General features: G+C 39.2%; 1 protein-coding gene across 2 annotated transcripts in view; it reads left to right on the top strand.

Annotated features, from left to right (window-relative positions):
* PIK3CG (phosphatidylinositol-4,5-bisphosphate 3-kinase catalytic subunit gamma) overlaps window positions 1-16170 on the top strand; it is a 33117-nt gene extending 16947 nt beyond the window's left edge. The window contains exons 5-10 of one of the 2 annotated variants that reach the window (XM_005148407.3): window positions 1807-1953; window positions 3165-3255; window positions 8010-8140; window positions 8751-8862; window positions 10114-10271; window positions 14145-16170. In XM_005148407.3, coding sequence (XP_005148464.2) covers window positions 1807-1953; window positions 3165-3255; window positions 8010-8140; window positions 8751-8862; window positions 10114-10271; window positions 14145-14426 — 921 coding nt within the window. In that variant the 3' untranslated portion in view covers window positions 14427-16170. The remainder of the gene's footprint in view (window positions 1-1806; window positions 1954-3164; window positions 3256-8009; window positions 8141-8750; window positions 8863-10113; window positions 10272-14144) is intronic. The other variant, XM_034063219.1, reaches the window with a different exon arrangement.
* The last annotated feature ends 2918 nt before the right edge of the window (window positions 16171-19088 follow it).

Below are 19088 nucleotides of genomic sequence, written 5' to 3'. Positions count from 1 at the left end.
TGGTAGAAATATATTAAGAATCACTTGGGGATTTCTGTGCCTTGGGTGTTGTGGTGACATTGCAGTGGTTAATATTGAGTCAGAGTTAAAACCAAGATAAATAAATCAGTAGATGTGTAGTGAAAGGGAATTGGCTCGTGCATCTACTGTGCAAGTTTGAGTAAAGAGGCACAGTGAAGATCCTTGAATTCACTTGTGGAATAAGAAGCCTACAAGAAAAGAATCCTTTGCTTTTTCTCTTAACTAATGGCAAACCATCCAGGAATTGCCAAATAGTCAGGTACTCATTTGGGTAACTAATATTAGTTGCCTAGATCTGGCCATGTTGCAGTTAAATAAGCCTGTGCCTTGATAGATAGGCTACAGGCTCATCTGTCTCCAAGCTGAGAGTTAAACACCTCCCAGTTGGGCATGACTGAAGTACTGTCAGTCAATTCAAACACTGTTTACTCAGAAATACCGAATTTGTGGCTTCTTAAATATTATTTTCTTGATTGTATTTCTCTCAGTGTTTTGGGTACAAAAATCACCAACTGCTTGACAAAAAGTGGATTTCAAAATATAATAAAAGATCTTTCTGGACTTTTTAGTTTGCTTCATTTAGGAAGTATTCAGCCTTCCCAGGACATTTCTAGATGAAGGAAACAATAGGTTTACAAGGGAAGAAGGTAGCTATGTCCATAAATAGATAGGTTAGGGCATTCTCTTCTCCCCCCAATGACTGAACAAAAATATTTGACATAAACTATATTGGTAAGCTTTTGTTTCATCTTCATTCTTGTAAGTGCTACTTGTTTGTAATCTTCAAACCCTAAAATTTGACTAGTCTAAACCAAATATTGGAAGCAAAATCAGTGTTTCTAATAAATTCAAAGATTTAACATCTTCTCCCCTTTTTAAAGATAAGGATGGCAAAACCTGTTTTGTTTTAAAACAAGCTCAATCTGCAAAACATGAGCATTCCAAAATACTCTTCTCTGATGTCATCAATTCATTTTGAGAGCTGACGTCAGCTCTCAAACACTAATGTGCACTTGCTTTTATTATTTTAGATGGCTTTATTGTACATGGTAACGTTCAACAATGAACCAGGAGTTCCAGAATAGAAAGTATTATATACTGCAGTTGTATTAGACGTAATTATCTGAGAAAGCATTTGAAATACTGCAATTTCAGTAGTTTCAGTGCTAAATTTCTCAAGAGTAAAAATGTAATAAAGCAGGGAATTTATTTTCTTATTTTGTGAATGATTATGTTAAATGAGCTTCACAAATGCCATTTTCCCCATGAATTTGAATGATTTACTAAGGGAGTTGAATCAGGCAGTCTGGAATAACTGATGTTGCTGGGAGTTACAAGGGTGGATAATGTGGTAAACTGCATTAGACAGTGGTCATGTTCAAGTTTTGCAAAGCCTCTGTCAGAATGCCATTGTGAGGGGCCGTATTTACCAGTTTTGTCAGAGTCTTGTATTGGTGGTTTCAAATATGGGGGGTAGAAAGTGAAGGGGGTGTTTTCTATTTGTTTCTGGGGTTTTTGTCTATTTGCAGCAGGCTTACAACTAAATCCAGTTCTGAGAGTCGAGGCATACTTTCTCCTTTCTTATGGACAGTATTAAAATCTGTGCAGATGCAGTGAGGCTTTATGTGGCAATTGAATACTATTCCTCATGTGTGCTTTCAGCATGTTTCTTGTGGTATAACTGAGTGGAAGTTCGCAAAGTACTCTATAGCAGGTGTGTAAAAAGGTTGGTTGTGTTGATGTTAGAGTACAATGGCTAACAAGCAACGAATGTCTCTTTCACAGATAGAAAAATGTAAAGTAATGGCATCTAAGAAGAAGCCCCTCTGGCTTGAATTTAAATGTGCAGATCCAACAGCTTTATCAAATGAAACCATAGGGATAATCTTTAAACATGGAGATGACCTCCGTCAGGATATGCTGATTTTACAGGTATGGTAGCCAAAATGTATAAAATTAATAATGTGAGCATTTTAAAATACTTTAAAATTGGCTTACTTTTCAGCAGTGTGTATACCTTACTTTTATTGTCCGTATGAAATACAAGGCTGTCTTTTGTTTTTTAAACTGTATGACAAGGATGATGTCAAAACTGGGCCTTCTTTCTCATTTTGCAGTTTTTTATGTTAACTGGGCTGTGGGTTAACCCCATAATGGGGAAAGAGAAGAGTAAATGCAAGAAAAATTGTGGGTTGAAATAAAAATTGTTTAATAAGCAAAGGGGAAGTGGAAGAAGGTAGAAAGAAAACAAAACAGATGATGCAAAGACGGTCACCTATGGATAGACCAGTACCCAGACAGTTCCTGTTTAAAAGGTTAACCTTCCTAAATTCCCTTCCTCTCTGTGTTATTGATGAGCATGGAATATTTCTTAGGTTAGTTCAGGTCATCTGCCTGGTTGTGCGCCCCCTCCCCCCCCAAAACTGCCGTGCACCCCCAATTTCTTCACAATGGGACTGTGTGAAAAACAGAGGCAGCCTTGGCATGCTGCAAATGCTGTTCAGCAATAGCTTGAACACCACTGTGTTACCAGCATTGCTTTGGTCAGCAACCTAAACCACAGCACCATATGAGCTGCTCTGCAGGAAATTAACCTCTTCCTAGCTAGACCCAGTACATGCTGTTACCCTGTTTTCTCCTGCCTTGTGCCATGCATACTTCACATTTAGGTGTTTTAGAGGAGTCTTTCTTAGTGCAAGATGGCCAATTTTTCTGATGAATCATATTTATCATTTATTTATGCAATGCGTGAAGTTCCAAATGAAAAAGATATCAGCAGGTAGCATTGCTCTAGTAATATTTCAGTGATCTGACAAACTGGTTTGTTACCACTTTTGGGGATATCTATGAGAAAAGTATATACATGCTAAGGTGCTCAATCTCAGCTCATGTAGACATCATGCAATTTATTTATCAATACTTTATAAAACAGTAGAGATTGCCTGGGCACAGGACAGATGAGGAAATATAAACCCTAGTTCTGTAATTGCTAATCTTGAATGGCTGCACAATTTTTTTATTTATCTCTTTACCTGTAAGACAGAGAAGTAAGTTTAAACCCATCTCAGCAGTCTGGGTAGTGTTATTTGTGTGAGTAACAAGTAATGTCCAAATAATTTCACATATATTTTTGTTATTACTAGATTCTTAGAATTATGGAATCCATTTGGGAAGCAGAATCCTTGGACCTCTGTTTGTTACCGTATGGATGTATTTCTACAGGGAACAAAATAGGTATGTGATCACTCTTATTGTGACTGGAAATTCAAAATACCATGGTTACAGAAGTTGAGCATGGGAGAACTATTCTAGTATGTGCTCTGGTCCTGAGATACAGAGCAGTCTAATGCACTTTCTGTGAGGCATCCTCAATTGTGTCTTAACCATGGTTTCTGCCCTTCTGATGGGTATTCTCCAGCTGCTGCACTAGCTTAGCTGACTCCGATTCTTGTGCGAGTTCTACTGTTTGGGTCCTGCTGTAAGTTTCTCTTTAATAACAATATTTGGTATAAAAAAGCAGCAAAAGTGAGTGACTTATTCAAGATGTTTGATAAGAATAAAATAGAGAAAAGAGTTAAAATAGCGAAACCTTCGTGTACATTCCCTGATCTAAAGCTTCATACCCTATACAACATAGAAGCAATGGTGTTACTCAACAGGATGCTCAGAAAATATTTCTCAGCTGGCATTAGTTCCTGCAGCACAGATGAACTATTTCCCAGAGCTCCAGTTACTTACAAAGGCTCTGAGGAACCACACACCAGTCTGATGGTGTGTAGATGGACTGGATTGCATGGGAAGTTTTTGACAGCGGGGGGCTGCAAGGGTGGCTTCTGTGAGAAGCTGCTGGAAGCTTCCTCCATGTCCCATAAAGCCAGTGCCAGACGGCCCCAAGACAGACCTGCCACTGGCCAAGGCCGAGCCCATCAGTGACTGTGGTAGCACTTCTGGTATAATGTATTTAAGAAGGGGAGAAAGTTACTGCACAGGAGCAATTCCAGCCATAGAGAGGAGTGGGAATATGAGTGAGCAGCAAGTTGTTCTCTGCAGACAGCAAGGTCAGTGAAGGAGGGAGAGGAGGTGCTCCAAGTACTGTGGAAGGGACCCACACTGGAGCAGTTCATGAAGAAGTGCAGCCCGTGGGAAGGCCCCATGTTGGAGAAGTCCATGGAGGCCTGAGTCCTGTGGGAGGGACCCCATGGTAGAGGTGGGGGAAGAGTGTGAGGAGTCCTTCCTCTAAAGAGGAAGAAGCAGCAGAGAAAATGTGTGATGAACTGACCACAACCCTGATTCCCTGTCCCCCTGCACTGCCAGGGGGCCAGAAGTTAGAGAATTCAGGAGCAAAGCAGGGAAAAAGGCAGGGGTGGTGGGAAGGTGGTTTTTAAGATTGATTTTATTTTTCATTATCCTACCCTGATTTGATTGGTAATAAATGAAAATGATTTCCCCAAGTCAAGTCTGTTTTGCCCATGACAGTAACTGTTGAGTGTTCTCTCCCCTGCCCTTATCTCAACCCTGAAGCCTTTTGTTGTATTTCCTCTCCCCCTGTCCAGCTGAGTAGAGCAGTGATAGAGCAACTTTGGTGGGCACCAGCCAGGGTCAACCTGCCACCACAGAGCACCTGAGCAGCTCCAGAAGAGTCCATTTCCATCCAGAAATGCCAAACTGATAGATCCTCATGGCTCCAAACTGACTCTTTATGGGTGGATTTGTGTATGTTACATATCCGAGCGCATCCACACTGCAGTTTCCTATTATCTAGATAATACATAATTGGCTGTAGAGTCAGTTTTGCTCAGCAGTTCTTGAATGATTAGCTGGAGGAAAGCCTCCTCTGTGTAGAAAAGTTGGCCATGGCCAAATGAAGATACTGTGCTGGAAAAAAAAAATGCTTTGGCTGGTGTAAACAGTGCGTCAGTGAGATGGATTAGCAAGTACAGCTCTGCCATTTACTTAAAGCGTGAACATGTGTAAAAATTAGCAAGTTTGTTAATTACTGTCATCGGTGTGGCTGGCAGTATGGTAGTAACTGCATGGATTGGTAAAATAATCATAATATAAATATTGCAATGTGTCTCCCATGATCTCCAGCTTTCTAGCTCTTTTCTTTTTCCAAAATACATTTTGCTTTATGGATCAAACAAGAATGAGCTGAGTGCTGGCAGAATTAAGAGCTCTTTTTAGTCTGTCTGTAATGCACTTCCTCTCTAAAATCCATTGCCACATAAAATTTTTGTTATCCTCTCATTTGACTTCAAGACACCTCAGCACTGAAGAAAACCTGAACTCACTGATAAAACACTTGGCAGTGTGGCACAAAAGAGTTTCTCCTAATATAAGGCTTTTAAAATTAAATAAATTGCATTGATAGAATTCTAACAATAAAGGAATTTGAGCAGTACATATTGAAATACCAACTGTTAATATACAGAGGGTTGGGTTTATTCCTCTCCTTTAAGTATAATAAACCTAATTTTTTAGAGAGACTTTTCAGATTTAATTCAATTTTGTTTAGAAATGTCTAAGGACAATGTAATGTATTGAAAAAAATGGGGGACGGTGGAGGAATTCTGCTGGTGATCCTAGCATCTTTACATTCAAGTTACTGACTTCATTATTCTTTCATGAATTCGTGATTGACTCCCCAGTCTTTTATCTCAAGGAAATAATTGTTTATTTCCCTGTATGCAGGGGGGAGGTGTTAGACTTTAGCATCCTTTCAGCACCACAGTAGGAGTATTGGTTAATCATATAAAGACTCCTGTTGGGTTTGCTGAGAATACCTGCAGCCTATATTAGAAATACCCATTGCGGAACAATGAGGTAGAGCTTGTGCTTGTTTGGAAGCAAACCAAAGAGTAGTGGCTTGAAAATGTGCTTTCATAGTGTTCATATGTGGTTTTCTTCCAAGTTTCTTTTTCCCTGCCTCTTAGTATAACCGTGGAACTGGGGCAGTTTCCATGTATTGGCACAAGGACAGCCCCCATTCTGTAGTGATCATAGGGAACCAGCCACATGTCTCCCACCTGGGGCTGGTATCCCCTCTTCTATAGGGCTTCCTCAGTTTGTTGAAGGCATCTGCATTCAGTACAGTTTGCAGTTTTGGAAACATCTGTTCTCTCCACTGCTGCTGCCAAGCAGACCTCTGCAGGAGGAGCTTTTCCTTCTATGTATCACTGGGAAAAGTCCATACCCTATTCTCTCTCCCTTTGACATTGCCATATGTTCCTGACTCTGAGAGACAATTATCACTACTTACTATGCTGCATTGCTGCCAAATATAAGCAGTTCAAGCTGGCACTTAATATAAGAGTCACCTGCTTTAGTACCTCCGATCCCCAGAAACACATAGCACAGTGCATTTACTGCTGCACTTCCTCCCAGCTGAATACAACCCAGCTGAGATCCCAGTTAATGAAACCTAGGACTAGCCATACTTACTGTGAGGCATGTCTGTAGTTAGAAGGATTTGCCAGTTGATCTGCACTATTCCAGCAGCTAACTTTTTTTACCATACCTTTAGCATACTTGGTCAGAATAAGCTGCACAACATTCTGTGTAGGGTTTACACCACTCTTATGGCAGTGCAGCAGAGAATGATCAATAAAGGGTTTTCATAAGCAGCTGCTTTAAAATCTGGGTACTTTTCACACTGCTAATCAACATAGCTATACTGGGAGAAGTTCTAAATGAATGCAAGAAAAAGCAGAAGATGGCTCCTACAACAGCTCCACTCCCTTGGAATCAAGGAGCTGTTGGCCAGTAGAGGGAGATTTGAGCACAGGCAGGGGAAGCCTTTTGAACAGCTGGAATGGGATCTGGAGCTCACTCCCAGGAGGAAAACAGCAGCTTAACAAGCACAGACCCAAACGCAGAGCTTTTAAACTTGTTGGTGTTGGCAGTGGGTTTTGGAGGTCGTATTTCCACGATACTTTTATTACAGACAAATCAGGGCCACTGTCAAGATGGAAGAAATACCTCCAGAAGGTATTCAGCCATGACTCAAGCCACGTATGGAAGGCAGAAGCAGGAAGAAACTACTGCGTTGTTACTCTGCTACTGAAAACTTTGCACATAACTCAGTAATGGCAAAAGGGTAGGACTGTGACTAGATAAAAATTGATCTGTTTCAGAGAGAGTCAGTCTGAAACTGAGTCAGAAACTGCTTTGAATAACTTTGGGAAGAAAGGGATGTTTTGGTTTGCTTGCTTATCTTTGAGCTGGAGCTGAGGCTAGACTCTTGTGTAGAGGACACTACTGAACCTGAACCAGAGGAAGAAAATACAGTATTTCCAGTTACCAATTAAGTTAAACTAAAATCTGATCTTCCTCCCTACAGGCATGCCCAGTTCGAGGGCAGACTGCATTTGCTGTTCTTGCCTACAAGCAGGGTTGTGTTTGCAGCCTCTATTTTTGCTTTTCTCTCTAGCTCCCCCTCCATTGCATGCCATGTTAGTATGAACAGTACCAGTCTTTGTTTCTGTGCCGTATTGCTGTGATGTGCTGATTTGCTTTTGTGAGGATCTGTGCAGTTTAGGGATCAACACCTGGGGCCCAGCAGCCAGAGCCACCAGCAATGCCACTACTGCACCTCAGTGTGTACTGGTATCTCTGAACCTTTCTGTGCATATGCACTTTAAGTTTAAATTGGATTTACTGCAGGAAGATTGGCTTTGTTCCTCTGCCACAGCTCTGGCAGCATTCACATCCCTTGGCTGCTGCAGTGCTGCAGCTTCTCTCCAGCTCCTCAAACTTGTGAAGTTGGAGAGAAGCAGATGGGAATGTGAATGGTACCTGGGCTTCTGCAGGGGATGAGGAGAGGAGATAGTTCCTTTCCTGGGGAAAAGCCTTATGCAGAGGGTCCCTACTCATCATGTGATTCTTCCCATTATCAAAGGTTTTGTGTTCTCATAAAGGAGAAAATTTAATTTAATACACATTAGTATAGATTTAATAACTTCTTCTAACTTCATCCTTATTTTCTCTAGGAATGATTGAAATTGTGAAAGATGCTACAACAATTGCCAAAATCCAACAGAGTACAGTTGGCAACACTGGTGCATTTAAGGATGAAATACTAAACCAGTGGCTCAAGGAAAGATGCATGATTGAAGAGAAGGTGAGTTCTCTGAATTTTTAAGTAGGATTCTCAAATGCACCATACTAATTTGGGAGCACAGAGCCCATACAATTGTGTCTGTGTTACTTGACATGAGTTTGGAAAACCCATTCATTTTCCCTGTACCTGTGCCTGTGAAAGAGTCTTTAGGATCCAGCTGGCAGCTGAGCTCCTGCGAAACAAGATGCTTTAGGAATTACTTCTCTGTCAGTGATATTTAGAAGTGATACATGAGGTGCAGATTGAAAGGACATCCAAGAGCACTGGAAGGCAGTGTGGGTTTAGAGAATTAAAAGACAGGTTTGGGTACTCACAACTCTTTTGCTCTGATAGGTCCCCTGACCTACAAGAGAGCTTTCTGCCAGCTTCTTTTCTCAGAAAGCATGGGCAACTTACGGGTATGCTTATTTTATATGTGCTAAGGGATAGAGCCTGCTCACACAGTATGGCGAGTGCTATGCAGGGCTGTGATCTTAATCTTTGCTGTGCAGCAGTGTATTTTATAAGACAGTTGATAGATACGTGTCGAAAGAAAGGCGTATGCCTTTGAGAATGACTGGGTTTGGTTTCTAGCATTGAAGCACTTAACATCTCTAAGATTTTTATTCAGTTTCAGGCAGCTGTGGAAAGATTTGTTTATTCTTGTGCTGGATACTGTGTGGCAACCTTTGTACTTGGAATAGGAGACAGGCATAATGACAACATTATGATTACAGAAACAGGTGAGTTATTATTTGAGACTGTCATAGGAGAAGGGACTGTCTATACTTAACTAGATTTGTCTTTAATTTTAATAAAGAATGCATTTAACAATGAATGAAGTGATACAATCCAGTTCTGTCAGCATTGCTTATGTGTTCAGGTCCTCCTGTGACATTGAAACGTATCATCACCCCTTTTGGCCTTCATATGGGCTCTAGGTATTTATCATTAATAATACCATTCTTTTCCAAGGATGAATTTGTTGCAAGCTATGTCCCAAGGAATGTAAAACTAATTTTGTTTAGCATCTATGATCTAAAATCAAAAAAAATCCAGAAAGTCGGGAGCTGCTCGCCTGTCTGAAGTGTTGATGTGGGTCTGGTAGTGTTCAGTGGAACCATATCTGTGTCAGAATTAAGATGTTACTGGACTATTTTCACTTTGAGGAATATAATTGCTTTATGCACCTTTGTTAAAAACCCTAGAAAATGAGTGTATGTGGACGGTATTGGTTTTGCTACTGAAGTCTATGAGATTGTTGCAATCCGCCTGAAAGAACCACAACTTTTTCGCATTACAGACTTCAAGAATTCTTTCAGTAGTTGCATATTGGTTCATCCTTAATCTTATAGATGGAACCCCTGAACAAGCCATACGTATGGAGGAGTTTTATGTGGTCTCAGAAGTTAACTTCCAGTTTCATGAACCACTTGCTTCATAATTAGTCTTTACATAATGTTAAGAGACAGAGAATACTTTTGGGCTTAGTTAGAGGCTGTATATTTAGTACTAAACATATTGTATTTGAAGTTTTACGAGTTGAAGGTTAGAGAGAAGTACTACCCTGAAGGCAGAAATGAGCTAATTGAAGACTACAGTAAAAAAGGTCATCAGAAGTCCATGAGGAAAAGAAGACAAAGAAATGCTTCCATATAGACATTATATATAACATAATAAATATAACATATTATGATGTTATACAACATAACATGACATAACATCATAACAATGTTAGAGCCTGTAGGCAGAAAATGAGGGACAGGTCAGCAGATATGGAGACAGAGAAAGAAAGGTTATTCTGTTGTGGTCAGGATCAGGTTTGCCTTAGTCTTTGACAGGAGCTGTCTTGAATGACAGAAGCCATAAGGATGTCAGTCTGAGAGGCCTTCAGAGAGTAGATCTGGTAGGTTGGGAGGACTCTGAAAGTGGCGGAAGTGTTCTTGGCAGTTTATTGTATTTGAGCCTAACTGTGACTTCTTCTCTTTATGAAGGTAACCTTTTCCATATTGATTTTGGCCATATTCTTGGGAATTATAAAAGCTTCCTTGGAATTAATAAGGAAAGAGTTCCTTTTGTGCTGACTCCAGATTTTCTGTTTGTCATGGGGACTTCTGGAAAGAAGACAAGTCTCCATTTCCATAAATTTCAGGTAAATAGTGAATATCTAGCTGCAAATCATGTATGCAATATTTTCTACCCTCTGAAATGAATATTAGTGTCTTAATTTTCAAAGGTATTTCCTGGATATTATGTTAATAAAATTTACCAAATCATAATAATATTCTGGGATATTTTAGGCCTGTTAGCTTGTGAGCTGTGCTGTAAGTAGGAAAGATGCTGTTGCCACAGCTGTAAGCCATGTGCAAGTGTGAGGCTGAAACACCACGCTGGGGTGTGTCATTTCATAGAGGACCTCTGTTCTGGAAGCAGGAAATAGTTTAAAATGTAAAGTGTGCTAATGGAGAATTGGAAGACTATCAACCTGTTAGCGTCTGCACTGAGGTAATGCTGTGCTCATATATATGCATCTTCCAGCTTTTTAGAGAACATCTGACCTTTACTTCAGCAGGTCAAATACCAAAAGCAAAAGGAGGGGATTTTGGTCTTGATCTCTCTTCAGTAAGCCATGCCTTCACCATACAGTCCTGGGTTTGACCAAATACATATTTTGTTATTCTGGTACATATTTCTAAATGCTGCTACCATCCCACTAGTGCAGATGGTCTAGGAATGCTGCGACAGTGCCAAATTTCTGCTACTGCCATTAACCAGATGAAAGGTAACTAAAATAGTAATAAAGAGCAAGATCTGCATCACATATTTTGCTGTAAAAATGTGTGCTTTAATTATATGGTCAGAGTACAAAAGTAAACAAAATGATAGCTTCACTTTTCAACTGGCTGATTTCATCATGTTTCCTAATACTGAGGGATTAATTCAGTGTGTCTGCTGGGTCTCTCATGTATTAATGGGAAAGTCTCATTATTTATCCTTCATTAATTTTTAAGAGCATCTCTCACTGATTTGTACTTCAACTACACTAAAACAGGCTGTACTTTAGAGGAATGGTTGGGTTTTTTGCAGGCCTTGGTGTTTTTAATATTTTAAAATATCTACTCTTAAAAATCTTATTTCTCTGTCACCTACTGGTTACAGTCCATACAGATGTGTGAGCCACAGCTCATACTGCAGGTGTCAGAGCAAGTTAATTAAACAAATAAACTTGACCAGAGTATAGTTTGTTATTAGTGGACTTCTAAAGCTGTCAGTGGCTTGGCAACTTGTCTGGAACTAGCAATAAAGCTCATTCCGATTAGTGCTTAATTCAAATGTTGTTTCCCTTTTTGTTTGCGTTCCTTATGATGGTTTAATGAAAACTCAAGGCCCAGTGTTATTAATGACATTGCAGAAATGCTTAGTAGAAAGCAGTGTTTGATGGTCTTTCATACTAATTGCAAAAATGTATTTAAGCATGACTTCATCTGAGAAGACAAGTATTTTTCTGTTCCATCTATGAATTTTCCAGCTGCTTTAATACTGTCCAGATTTCTCTTGCTGTAAGTGTCATACGTAGTGGTATTTCCATTCCAGACTTTGGTTGAAACCAACGCAGCTGTCTTAAATCCTATGCACATGCAGCTCTTCACTTCCTACTTGTAGAAAGATCTTCATGGTCTTTTGAGCTTTGCCCACTTAATTATTAGTAGTTTGCCTAAAATTCTCTGATAATTTTTGCATTGAATTCTGAATGCTTTTTTTATTCATTATATTTAATATATTTGATTCATTATTTTTTCATTACTCTACTGACTTGATAGAGAGAGCTGTATTTTCAGTACTAATAAAATTCCTCTATACCTTTTGTTTACAAAATCTGATGTATTTGATTGTCAAATAAAGGTGACAGAAAGCAAAAGGGTGTCCAGTTCATCACTGAAAAATATTTACCTGCAGTATGCTGTACAGGGAAGGGATGGCCTGTGTAACAGAGCTTGGACACTTTGTATTATAAAAATGCCTGACCTTTAGCATACCAATACTTAGGACAGTTTCAGGGTCTCAAAATAATTATTCTTTATTTCCTGCTGGACAACAGGATTTTGGTTTATCCTCAGTTCATTTCATTTTGCCTATGGCTTTAGATTAGTTAGCAGCTTCCTTCTTAATCCTGTGGTAAACATCTTGACACATATGTATGTGTTATTTTTGGTTCTCTTTGCCTCTCTTGGAAGTGTAAAAATCAGTTTCCTTGGAAGATGTTAATTCAGAACTCCATTCAGCTCCTGTCTGAATAAATAACTGTAACAGGCAGATACGTGATTTTTCATCCTTTGAATTCCTGGAAGGAGCTGCCTTTGAGATGCAGCGATGCCAGGTTCTTGACTGCATAATTGTTTTCTGTCTCAGACACCTGCAGTAGTGAGATGCATCATCCATACTGAAATGTAAAACCTTCTTTGGTATAACTATAAAGAGCTTTCATCCCTTTCAAGGGGAACAAAATGCACACTAACTCTTGTGACAAGATTTCCCTGTTTGAAGTTGATAATACATAAGCAGAATTTATTTTTTTCTTTTTTTTTTCCTTCTGGTACCATGGGGAGAAGCTAATCTCTGTGATAACATGATGGTGCTTTCTGTTGTGAATTATGCTTTGTCCATTGCGGTTTATCTTCTGCTTTGCTAGAGCTAAACTAACATTAAAGTTCGTAAGTATGGTCTTATTTCAGACAGAATTTATTTGGAAACCATTACAGGTTTAACAGGAAAAAAGGAACGCTATAGACAGATCTTTGACATAGCATCTTTTTTCCTTATTATCTTCCTAACCTGTCTGGTTGGTTGTCCTGGTGTTACTGATGCGAACAGTGATAGATATTAAGGTTATTTATGCACTTCTTACTGTTTCTAAGGAAGAAGAACCCCATATACCTTGTCAAAAAATAAACTGTGTTCTAGAGGGCTGATGACATTTGCTGGAACTTCACATGAAAATATTTGGCTTTCTTAAGAATTCTTTAATAAATTCATATACATTTGTGGAAAGGTTAAATTGAATATTTAATTGGGTAAGAAATGCCATGCTTCAGCTTTGATTTTGACCTTCTTGGAAATATTTTTCATTGGCTTACATTACTGCATTGCAGGCCGTATTTAACTTTCTAATATGTGATTGATTTCTTCATGGCATTGTCTTCCTTAAGATGTTATTTCTAAAACTAAGTGAGTAATAAATTTAATATAAGAAATAATAATTTCATTTTATGTATTAGTCACTTAGCATTAAATCTCTTTCAAAAAGCATAGCTCATTTTTCCACACTGCAGAAATTCCGTTCTTCTAAAGGTTATGCTGTTAAGCACAGATTACTTATATATGAAAGTGGAAAAGCAGTGAAAAATTAAATCTCTGGAATCCAGTATGACAGTATGGAAACATGGAAGTCCTACAGCAAGACAGTGTGCCTGAAAACTAGAGCTGTCAGCTGGAAAAATGTCTCAGAACATCAAGCTTGAAAAATCTTCCCCATTAAATAAGCCATCATCTCTGCAAAGTTAATAGATAAATGTATAAAATGAAGAACAGTCCCCTGGAGGTGCTGCTTTATTCGGTATCACTTGCCATCCCTGGTCTTTAAATGGGAACATACCAATTGGAAAGGAGGACAATGAATTATCTCTGTCTTTTTTAATGGCCACAGAAAAAGATTAGGAAAATTAATTTGAAACTTTGGTGAAGGTAAGGTTTTGTGCTTCAATAATTGATATGCTATTATTGAAAAGAGCTGTAGTTTGTACCCCAAAACAGTACTTGTTGCCCCAGGGTGTGGTTATGAATGAAATAATACCAAGTAACAGACGCAAAAGTTGACTTTGTGTTTCTGCTCAGGTAAACAGCTCTGTTGGGTCTCCTCTCTGATGCACTTGAGTGACTGCATAGTGTTGGTGAATAGTCCTGTGAAATTCTTACACCATCCCTCAGTTCACCTCATCAGTTAACAAAAAATTCTTCTCTCTTGTAGGATGTATGTGTGAAGGCTTATTTAGCTCTTCGACACCACACAAACCTGCTGATCATCCTGTTCTCCATGATGCTAATGACTGGAATGCCCCAGTTAACCAGTAAAGAGGATATTGAATATATCCGGGATGCACTGACAGTAGGGAAAAGCGAAGAAGATGCCAAAAAGCATTTTCTTGATCAGATAGAGGTTTGCAGAGATAAGGGCTGGACTGTGCAATTTAACTGGTTTTTACATCTTGTGCTTGGAATCAAACAAGGAGTAGAAAAGCATTCTGCTTAATGTTTTATGTAAATGAAGTGTGGGTGTGAATAGGAGGTTAGTGAAGCTACGTGTTATTTATGAATTCAGAATAAATGAGCAGTCAAAATTGCCTTTACTTTGCTGGCAGCTTAAATGGGTCTTCTAAAAAGGCAAGAACTTTTTCTCTGCCCCTCCCGAAGATCTTCCTGCAGTCAAGTTTTTCTTTGTTTTTTAATGTCCAATGACACTTGATGTTGCTGGATTCTTTTCCCTAGGTGCTTTGCTGATGTGGCCTGCATTTTTCTTGTTTTCTTTAGCAAAAATTTTGGATAAATATGAAGGAGGAGCTTGAGCAAGATGATCGCCTGCAAATTCAAGCAGAAATCCCCTATGACATTAATTGCTCATGAGGGTCAGGCCCTTCAAGAGCAGAGGAATTTATTTTGTATCTATAGTCCTATTGAAATTCCTGTAGGCAATTCACTTCTTTCTCAGGATGGCTTACACTCAAGTGTTCTTCACCTGCACCCTTCTTCTCTGTCCCTTCCTTAACATTTTGTCGTTTTTGGATCTTAAATATGTTGTTAGTGGAAACAGCTTTGGCTCTACCACTAGAGGAGATAACCTTACTGTTATTGTAGCCTCCTGACACAGACAACTGAGTTTGACTGTCCTGCCAGGAGAACTTTGAAATTACCTGGAAATTTCTCAGGTTTGAACCTGGAATTTTGAAGTTTTCATTTTGGAAGTTTTTTTACTGTATATTTTAATGAGGAATGTCCATATTCTATTACAGATCCTATTCTTACTGTAAAACTACTAAAATTCCGCCTGGGTAGTAAAAGCTGTGTAGAAAACACATAAATACTTCCTTATTCCTGAGAAAACTCCTTATGTAAGAGTAATTGCCATTTTACCAAATATTTGAGAAACCCAAAGTTATTTATTCTTTGGAAATATATTTTCAGGATATACCCAGAAGGAATTAAATGTAATCTTTGAAACTGTATATTTTGCTATTTATTTTTTAATTCCTTAAGAGATTCTACTACTGAAAAAGCTATTTATGAAAGAAAAAACCCTTATCTTGAATTTCAGTATTTAAACTGAAAAGGGGAAATAATGGGCAGTGTTAAATAGAATCTTAACTTCTCTGCTGTAGGATACCTGCAAATCATCAAATATGCCTGTGGTAGGACAGGAAAAAAACAGACAGCATGAATTAGTGTTTGACTTGAATTATTATGGTATACTTCCTGCTAATTGATTTTTACCAAAGAGAGAAGATGGCTTACAATATTGCTTTTTTGCACTTGTGCCTGTGTAATTGCTTCTTTTATTGTAGTGTTACATGGGTTGTACATTACATATCAATGATTAACTGAACTTTAAATTCTGTTACCATTTGCTTTGATTGTGTCACAGAACTGTTCAGATTTTAACTACTGCTACCACTGTTACTACTGACTGTGTTCTTGAAGGATTCTTAATAAATGTACTGTAATTGGTGTCTCAGTTATGAGATACCAGCCAACCTATTCTTGAAGTGTAGATGTTTAGTCGGTTACTGTGCACAGCTATTTTTGATGCATGTGGCAGACTCTAGCTAAGGAAATCTAAAAAGTTAAAATGTATTCTGTTGTTCTGTCTGTTACATTATTATTCTGCGCAAGATAGGTTTAAGACCATACTAAAATATAAACTAAATGGTGAGTATTGTTTGTAAAATTATATTTTTAGATTTGTATTTTATAGATCTGAAATAAATTGACATGTTCTGTTCGTTCGCTTAGCATTCATGAGCTCAGCCCAAAATACATGCAAATATTTTTTATTCAGTTACTTGAAGACTATGTAAGTTCAGTAAGAAATCATATTTGAAGTCCCACTGAGAGAAATTGGTTTAGTTCCATATTAATAACCCCGTATGATGTCAGATATCTCAATTTTAATAGTCTAGAGTATTAGAATTGCAATTATTGTAATTGTAAAATGTGAATAGAATATTACCACTTTCTGAGAGCACTTTATCCATTCCTGGTTTGTTCTAGAAAGAAAAATCTGAAGATTTTAGTGAGTTTCTAGTTTTTAAAAGTAGATCTACTGCTAAATGTAACTCCAGCAAGGGGAAATAAATGCTAACCACGACTTCGAGGGAAATGGCCTCCTTTTGCAGAGAAAAGGTCTACAAGAGATCTGCACCCAGAGGAAAGTAGTTTATCCTGCACTAACCTCAGGCTGATGACTTTTATCAACAGCTTACATTGTGATATGTTGAATTGTATACAGTGTTTGTTATGGACATCTGAAACACCTCTGGGATGAGGTAATTAGCAGACTTCCATTACTTTTCTTGCCCACGAAGCCTACGGCTGAGCTGCCTGGGCAGTGCTGAGCTGCCTTGTGTCTTCCATGGAGCACTCCCGCTATATCAGGCATGGGGTGTGTTGCCAGCCTAGATTCTGGGAGATCAAAAGTAGTTGCCAAATCTTTTTGCCTACAGAGCAAGCTATTAGGCAGCTTACCAGCACATTCGTATGGCTGAGTTGGCTGTATAGCTTTTGGCTTTCCTGTGCCTCTGGAAACCTCCACCAACAGCTGACTTTGTTTTCTGGCAAGCCCTGACACAAGGGCAGAGATGTTTTTTGAAGCAGCCCAGCTTCAGGGTGGAGTGGAATTGCTTTTCTGGTGGGGAGATGGGCACAAGTACACCCCTGCCTGTCCCCGTGTAGGATACAGCCATCATTTTCTGCAGTGGTGGCTGCATGTCTAAGGCCTTGAAAGCTGGAGTCTTAGCACAGCCACCACTGCTAAAACAGGAAGCTGAAGCACAATTTCCCCATGCTTGGGCCTGACATCTTCCAGTGCATAAGCACACCAACCCTTCAGAACAGCTGGTTTAGAGGGACTAGAAAACAGAAGATATGAATCAATCACTAACCGTGTTTTTCCCAGGCTCTAACACAGCATGCAGAGACAGAAAATGACTACATTTTCTGAGTAGGTCTCCATTATCATCCTTGTCTCCAGTTAGCCTGAAGAAGAGGAGACTCAGGGCAGAACAGCCTTCCAGTACTAAAGGGAGCCTACAAGAAATCTGGAAAGGGGCTATTTACAAGGACATGTAGGGACAGGACAAGGGGGAATGGCTTTAAACTGACAGAGGGGAGACTGGGATTAGACACTGGGAAAAAAGTCCTTATTGTGGGAGTGGTGAAGACACCAGCACAGGCTGTCCAGAGAAGCTGTGGCTGCCCCATCGCTGGCAGTGTTCAAGGCCAGGCTGGATGGGGCTTGATGCAACCTGGTCTAGTGGAAAGTGTCCCTGCCTGTAGCAGTGGGGGATGGAATTAAATGTTCTTTAGGATCCAACCCAAAATTCTGTGATTCTACAATTTTATGACTATTTTTTGAAAATTGCTTTTAATGGCTACTTTCTCTTTAAGATGTATTCTGTTTTCTTGGTAGTCTGAATTCACATCACTACTGCACCTAACAATGGAAACTTGAATCTGTTCTTACAGTCAGTGTTTCAGACTCAGTTACGACTTGACATATACTTTGGCCCCAACAAGATCATTGAGATGCTGGTTAGCAATGAGTGTGTCCCCAAGGCTCCAGCCTCATCATATTCCAGGACAGGAAGAGAAGTTGAAACAGAGCTGAAGTGAACAGCATGATTACATTTAGATCTTGTTAGAGATATTTAATCTACCATTAGCAGAATATTTAGAATCATAGAATAGTTAGGGTTGGAAAGGACCTCAAGATCATCCAGTTCCAACCCCCTGCCATGGGCAGGGACACCTCACACTAAACCATGTCACCCAAGGCTCTGTCCAGCCTGGCCTTGAACACTGCCAGGGATGGAGCATTCACAACCTCCCTGAGCAACCCATTCCAGTGCCTCACCACCCTAACAGGAAAGAATTTCCTCCTTATATCCAATATAAACTTCCCCTGTTTAAGTTTTAACCCATAAACTTAGCCTTATTTAACACATGTTTAGCAGAATTTCCTCTAAAATGGGACCAATGATACAGAAATACAGATATGAACAACTGGTGAGAAAAATATCAGTGTAAATTCTAACTTTTAGGGTATTTTTCATGATAAACCTTTTTTACAGTGTACTAGCAGCATTCTGCAAATTTGCATGGGTAGTCCTCAGGATTATGTAGGTGACAAGCTCTGTGCTGGTGACTTCCTAACACGGTTTATGTAGTCTTGAAAATCAGAAACTATTGAAATTAAAATCTGGGATACCAAACCACCTGCAGCGGCTGGTGGGCCCTTTGAGTACCCCAGTGACACTGAAGTATCTGAGAAACACTGCCATGCTGTCATGAATCTTCCTATTGCAACTTAGACAATACATGTTGGAAACAGCACTCCAGAAATTGCCTGTTCTTCTGAATGGAAATTTGCAGGTTCCTGCCATGATCACCCCACTCAGTATTTTGGAGGCAGAATTAGCCAGAAAAGTACTAACATACCTTTAAACTTTGTGGCAAGTTTACAGAAATAGAATTTGTGCTGGAGAAGAGAAAGCAGTTTGTCTGCAGTTACTCCATTAATAATAAGGACAAATCAGAGATAAAGGTTATAGAGAAAGGTTATAATCGTGGGGTTTGTGCATCATATTAGAGATAAGAAAAGGTGACCCGCTATAATATGATACAGGGAGATGGTTAGAAGGAT

Source organism: Melopsittacus undulatus, chromosome 5 (assembly GCF_012275295.1).
Source record: "Melopsittacus undulatus isolate bMelUnd1 chromosome 5, bMelUnd1.mat.Z, whole genome shotgun sequence".
NCBI classification, from domain to species: domain Eukaryota; kingdom Metazoa; phylum Chordata; class Aves; order Psittaciformes; family Psittaculidae; genus Melopsittacus; species Melopsittacus undulatus.
The sequence above is the reverse complement of the archived record's forward strand: the minus strand, read 5'-3'. Positions and strand labels throughout refer to the sequence as shown.